General features: G+C 29.3%; 1 protein-coding gene across 2 annotated transcripts in view; it reads right to left on the bottom strand.

Annotated features, from left to right (window-relative positions):
- Positions 1-3450: 3450 nt before the first annotated feature.
- Positions 3451-7589, bottom strand: part of LOC106459960 (platelet-activating factor acetylhydrolase IB subunit beta-like) — a 17386-nt gene continuing 13247 nt past the window's right edge. For both annotated transcript variants that reach the window (XM_013919632.2, XM_022386537.1), the window contains 2 exons: positions 6454-6576; positions 3451-4522 (listed from right to left, as the gene is read on the bottom strand). In XM_013919632.2, coding sequence (XP_013775086.1) covers positions 4232-4522; positions 6454-6576 — 414 coding nt within the window. In that variant the 3' untranslated portion in view covers positions 3451-4231. The remainder of the gene's footprint in view (positions 4523-6453; positions 6577-7589) is intronic.

Genomic DNA, 7589 nt, shown 5'->3' on the forward strand with positions numbered 1-7589 from the left:
TTAATTACTATTTAAAAACGTTAAATTTATTACTACTTAAGGTAACAAAAACAAATAGTGTCAAAGTAATATATATATATATATATATATATATGCATAATTTGGATATGATTTTCATTTTTATCTTACCGAGTCAATTTTTAAAATACTATTTAAATTTTGGCTATCAAGAACAGGTTTATCGTGGTGTCTGGCTGAAAAATGTCTTTGTAGATCTTTTATCACTCATCTCTACAAAAAGCTCAGTTTAACATTTTATTTTTAAAACCTGTACATTCAAGCTGGTTGTTTAGAATGTTAATTTAACACCAAAACCTAACAAAAACACTTAGCCACATGATACAAATCTCATTTTTTAAATATATATTTATTTTAGTATAACGAAGTATTTATTGTCTAAAAACATGACTTAATTCTCTAATTTCCACACTACTTTAAAGGGTGGACACAATGTTTTAAAATACAGTCCCATTGCAGTAGTAAATACACCTGCTTGGGGTGTACTTAGAATGTCTCTGGAATATCTCTTTTAATTTTATCTCTTTTTAATTTCAATAAAAATGGGTAATCTGACAAAGAAAAAGCTACTTTTTTCTGGCACAACTATTTTAAGATTCATTAATAAATAATTGGTGAAATCTAATTTGTTTTTAAAGCAGGAAATGAACTTACTACTAGCAAGATTATGTAAATTAACTTAGAACTACCACAAAATAAATGCTTATTATTTTTGGGTAGTATAGCTATTAAGGTTGAATGAAGAAGAAGTGTTAAAGCTATGACTTGGGGCTGCCAACAGGGCCAGCCACTTGTGTCTAATAAAAATTATTGGTTAATACAAAATATCTGAGCAGCTGACCCCACAAATCTAGATGGGATTAAGATCCAATGAAGAAGAAGTGTTAAAGCAATGACTTGGGGCTGCCAACAGGACCAGCCACTTGTGTCTAATAAAAATTATTGGTTAATACAAAATATCTGAGCAGCTGACCCCACAAATCTAGATGGGATTAAGATCCAATGAAGAAGTGTTAAAGCTATGACTTAAAACAAAATCATAATTCTGGAAAAATAAAGTGTTAATACAAATTCCAAAATTCAAATGATGACACATTCATATGTAATTTCTTTTGGTTACCATAAATTCATTTTGAAGCAAGGTATTAACTGTTCTATATGTCATATAGCTTTAATTCCACCCTAACCAAAGAAACTAGTAAACATTTTGATGCATCTCTAATTGTTCATTTATTGTTGAAGTGCAAAGCTACAAAATGAGCTATCTGTGCTCTGCTCACCACGGGCATTGAAACCCAATATTTACCATTATAAGCCTTTAAGACTTACTGCTGAGCTAGTTTATGTAACTGTGTTCAATAGTCAATTGCTAGTTTTTATAAGACAAATACTTATATCAATTTAAATTAAAATATGGCTACATATTTATTAGAGATCTTAGTCTTTTTTTTCTTCTAGATTGCCCATTTGTATTGTAAGTACATCCCAGACACCTTAAGTTACTATTTAAGAAAGCTGAACCATAGCAAACATAATATTCCCTATGAAGACAAAGATGTTCCTATTCATTTTTCTCTAGAAAAGATCTTTTCATGCAAGTTTAGTCATGAAATATATTATATTACAACTTTGGTGATGAGGAACCCACTTTGAGACTAATAATGGCTTGAATGGGTAATGAAGAAAAACTTTAATATTGACAACTAATAATATTTTGATAGTTATGCTCATTTTAAAAGGTACTTATCTGTTCATAAATGCTACTGGTAGCACATTGTTCAGAAAAACTAAAACTGAACTTCAAAACATGTATGTATAGAATAAAAAGTTAGAAAAATATTCTTGATCAACCACATCCTTTCAAATAATATTGACATTTTTCAATAGTCAGTCTTTTCCACTTACTGTATTTTTCGGTGTATAAGATGCACTTTTTTACCCCATAATTTGGTGTTAAAATCTGCTTGTGTTCTATACGCTGAAGGTATGAATAATATATACGATATACACAAGCCATGTGTAAATATATTTAAAGAGGCATGCATACTTCAGTTCAATTGAATGTGTTATTTATAACAATAGTAGTTTTTTTCTTTTAAAAACATAACTATTTATAATGCTCCCTAAATAATAAAAAAATAAATTATAGTAATGGAGTTAGTAAAGTTTCCCCAAAACTTTTTCTTCAAAATAAGGGTGCATCTTATATTCCGAAAAATATGGTACTTTTTTAATATCTTAATGTCCAATTGTGTCTACTGTGGTGATTTCCATATACATATAATAACATCTCTCCAATACAAAAGTTGTTAAAATAATACAAAGTGAAAAAAAAAATGGTACTTACTTTTTGAAATCAACAGATAGTGACGATTTTCACAGCTTTATTACATTTCTTTATTTCAATAAAATCTATAGGCCTCACATATCTGCTATAAATTCATTTGTATTATTTTAGTAACTTAAACATTGTAATACTGTCAGACAAATAAAAACAACATAATTTTACCACCTAGTTAGTTTCATCTATATTTGAATAATTAATATCTAACTCAATATAATAAGAGCACTATTGAGATTGCACCTTAGAGACTCGCAAATAACCACTTCAACAATGCTTCACACAAAACATGAAGTATCAGAAAACAAATGTTTAGGTGGACAAAGAGTGAAGTTTTGAGTAAATATGAACAAACGTGTTTTTGATTTTCCAATTATTAACTTCTCACTAATGTCTTGGGTAAAAATCAGATTAGATTACCTGTATCTTGTGGGTCTTTATTGTATGTATTCCTAGCCTCTTGTCATATGTTTGCTATGTGTTTTTAAATTAGATCTGTCTCATTAGTCCTCAAGTTTTTCACCTGATGAAAGTTACAAGATGAAAATAATAGAGGCTTGTTCTGAAAATAAAATGTTCTTTTTCTTGTTGTTTAAGAAAAGAAACAGGACGTGTTTCTGACAATTTCAATAAAGAACTGAAGATCAAAGTACACAATTACCATGAAAGCCAGCTTAATAACATTGTCAAACTTATAATACTACTGTTGATCTTCAAGCCGGATTCATAGTATATCAGCCAGTAACTACCGTTGCATTGAATAGATACAAAATTAGAAATATACTTTCCACAAAAACTGCTCGTGCAAATTCATTGTTATACCTCTGATAGCTGCAACATCATGTTATACAAAATTACGAGAAATATATCCAACTGATTCTTCACAATAATTAACAGCTATTACAAGGCATGGCATGGAAACATTATAGTATCTATTTACTATATCTATGTAAAAAATATGTATATTCTGTACTTCATTCTACACTGATATGTCAGAAAACACAGATACAAAAAGTTTTTATTTCTAACAGTGAATCCTGATAAAAAGTACTAACTTCAAGGATACTGTAATTAAAAAAAATTCAGGAAAATGTATTCCACAACAAAGTTTATTACCTAGATCAACTACACATACTTTGCATGTTGCTAGTTTTAATCATTGCACAATCTAATATTCAACATTTTATAATTATCAGTCTGGGTAATAGAGATAAAATAACTGAAAAGGTGATTAGCTAACAGTGAATGCGTAATGTTAAAATGACTCGGAGTATTGACAAAGGTTTATCAACAGCTTGGACATCAAACAACTCAATATTATGGATTATCTTGAATAAAAAATAAACAAGATTAATTTTGAATAGCATTTTACAGTTAATATACTTTTTTTAGTAAAATATTTCTTGTGGGTATTGTATCTATAAACCTCTAATCACCCACCTTACAAAATCTTAACAGCCAGAAAGAAAGTATTAACCTAATATGAGAACAGACACAGTCATAATTTCTTGGAAGGAGTTAAATATACCAATATTCCTTTTTTTTAACATAATGTCACCTCAGAAATGGGGATACTTAGCAAACGCTAAAGTCTTGATCCCATAACAAAAAATTCAGATTTGTAATCTAGCTCAATCAGGTGCTAAAGGTTCAAGTGAACTCAACAAAGATAAACAGTAAGAATACAAAAGTATTAACTTTCATACCACTCATTTAACTTACAATGAAGCTTTTTTCATCAAAAAAATAAGAAAAAAGAAGACACACTCATATTTCTTGTTTGGTCCTTAATTAAAAGCAAACATGATAATGCCTAACAAGAGAGTTGTTTCACAAGCTTAAGCGACAGTTTTAAATGTTTCACCACATCCATTATTCATCTGGCAGTGTTGGAGTTTCAGCTTGAGGTAGTGTTAATTCTCTAATCAACTGTTGTATTAGATCTGACAAGGGAGAAAAAGCCTGCATATATGCCCTACGTGTCAAGTGTTTATAATCATACAGATCATGATGATTAATGGTACCATCTGTCTGAACAAACCCAGGATCCAGATTAACCACTTGGATGTTTGGTGAAGCCTTCAATTCTGCTTCCAGTAAACTGTTGATTTGATTTATTTTTTCTCTCACAGGATTAGGGTACTGACCACAGGGAAAGAGTTTCTATAAAATAAACAAACAAATTATATATATCTATACACACACACACACACAAACAGGCTTATTCAAAATCCAATATGCATATCACATTATGGTCATTAACTATTTAGGTGGTGGTACACTAGTTATATACACATTATGGTCATTAAATATTTAGAAAATGTTACACTTATTTATATATGCATAATGGTCATTAACTATTTAGGTAATGGTACACTAGTTATATACACATTATGGTCATTAACTATTTAGGTAATGGTACACTAGTTATATACACATTATGGTCATTAACTATTTAGGTAATGGTACACTAGTTATATACACACTATGGTCATTAACTATTTAGGTAATGTTACACTAGTTATATACACATTATGGTCATTAACTATTTAGGTAATGTTACACTAGTTATATACACATTATGGTCATTAACTATTCAGGTAATGGTACACTAGTTATATACACATGATGGTCATTAACTATTCAGGTAATGGTACACTAGTTATATACACATGATGGTCATTAACTATTTAGGTAATGGTACACTAGTTATATACACATGATGGTCATTAACTATTTAGAAAATGTTACACTTATTTATATATGCATTATGGTTTTATACGTCCTTTATCTTTTAGGTTTATTTGAATCACAATTTCAATTTAATAAACAACTGACTTCCACTATAAATTCCTGTCCCTCTTAACTTTTTGTAATCTTCTGGAATTGCACTAAAAGTTCTGGCATAGACAGTTTTGTAATCAGTTGTTGGAAATATCACTCAAATAAATTATCTATGAGCACCACCTATAACTTCTTCAAAAGTCCTTGTGCCGATGATCACTTTCATTATAAAAGCATGAGCACTTTTATGCAGCCTGCATTACAGTTTCTGTTTACAATGCTTTAGTTTTAGAACAGTATAACACTAAACTGCTTCCATAAAAAGAAATATTAGGACTTTCCTTTTGACTTTCAACTTTGTCCAAGTATATTCTGGATCATAGAATTAGTAGAATATCAGAACAATATAATAATAAAGAATACACATGAAAAACAAGAAATAAATTACTTACCTGGGCCATTTTTTTTGCTGATGACCGCCGATGATACTTAACCCTTCTCTCTTTTTTTTTAAATACTAATGATAGTAGTGCACTAAATAATGCATCAAAGAATATAGAATAATAACAAGCAAAAAACAGACAATGCACTATAAGTATCATAATTTTTCTGGCTTTCTAACTATGTGACAAGAGTCATTACAAATTCATCCAAGTTAGTTGATATGTTTCCAAAAGGAATTAAGCTTATACTAAAAGAGAACTTGACAATTATCTGTACAGAAAACAATGTAATATAATATGTCAATTGATAAATGAAAACCTTGGCTCTCTATTGGTTATAAATAATATAGTATTGAATGTAACAGAGAAATACTAACAAATCCTGAAAAAGAGGATGTGACAGGTGGGTGTGTCAAGTGGGGGATCTGATTTTCAATTTAATGGCTTTGTAATCAAACAGGATTGAAGGTTATGAAAATTATGCTCTGTCTGAGTGATGACAATATTATGGTGAGTAATTTAAGTTAAATTTCATACTTACTGAAGGGGTGGTGAATAAATTACAGAAGAGGGAATAGCAAGAGAAAAAAATGTCACATTTCTCATACTAGAGGAAATTCAGGATTTTCTTCAATATTGCTTTATAAAATTAAAAACTCAAAACTTATATACTATTAAGATATGGATTTTTAGTTATGATTTTGCACTATACTAATTCATTATTGGTATAACATAAACAAAAAAGGGATTTAATTAAATTTTGAATGTAAATCACTAAAAACCTCATGACACGCGCAGCAGTAAAGGATGCCTGTGGCAAGAGAGTAAATATGTTAGTTTAACAGTACAATTATAGAAACAACTTACTAATACAACAATTTCAGCACTGTTATGGTAGCTTCTAATAGCTGTTACACAGGCTCGTACTCCTTCAACTACTTCTTGTGCTGTATTTTCATAATTATTAGCTCCAACAGACAGCACAATAATCTGTAGTAAAAAACACAACAAAAAGGTTAACTATCTGATCAAAAGCTCTGTTTTAACTGGTTTTCTCAGTACAGAATCTGGGATTTTATTGCTTTTATGTCCACCAATTTCTTAAATTAATCAAATTTATGGAATAAAATTCACTTTCTATGAAAATATTTTTAACTACAGCTCTCACCAACAACAGTAATCTCAAAAAACCTACAATATACCAAGGAGTATATATGCGAACTGAGACAACAATATCTAAAAAAATTTAACTAAAAATTTACTACTAGTTTTCTGTAAAAGCTAATATGTCTGATTAGTACAATGTTAAAAAACAAGTGGTACAAGTACCTGTATATAATGAAAGTTACAGTAACATATTGAAAATTCTTATAAATTAAAGCTATCAAATATCAACTGAATACTTTTTTCATCACCTTTTAGGTATGTTAACTATATTATGTTATATTAGAAGCAACAATTTAATTTCCACTCTAACACAATTCCGTTTTGGTAGTGTATTTTTCTACATGCAAAACTGAGCCAGTAAACGTATGTATTCCACATCGTAAGTGAAAATCACAATGACAACAACAATGAAATCAATTTTACACACTGCATCATAGATTTTAAACATCTTATACATGAAAGTATAGCACAACATAAAGCTGCAATACTAGTCTTTACCAGCAAAAGTAAAAAGCCTTGATGACACATTGAGTCACTATATATATAGTCCTCTGAATTTGATAAACCAAGTGGAAATCTAAAAAAATCAAGTTGATAAACCAAGTGGAAATATAAAAAAATCAAGTTGATTAACCAAGTGGAAATCTAAAAAAATCAAGTTGATAAACCAAGTGGAAATATAAAAAAATCAAGTTGATAAGCCATGTGGAAATCTAAAAAAATCAAGTTGATAAACCGAGTGGAAATCTGAAAAAATTAAGTTGATAAACCAAGTGGAAATATAAAAAAATCAAGTTGATAAACCAAGTGGAAATATAAAAAAATCAAGTTGATAA

Source organism: Limulus polyphemus, unplaced genomic scaffold, assembly GCF_000517525.1.
Source record: "Limulus polyphemus unplaced genomic scaffold, Limulus_polyphemus-2.1.2 Scaffold687, whole genome shotgun sequence".
Classification (NCBI taxonomy): Eukaryota; Metazoa; Arthropoda; class Merostomata; order Xiphosura; family Limulidae; genus Limulus; species Limulus polyphemus.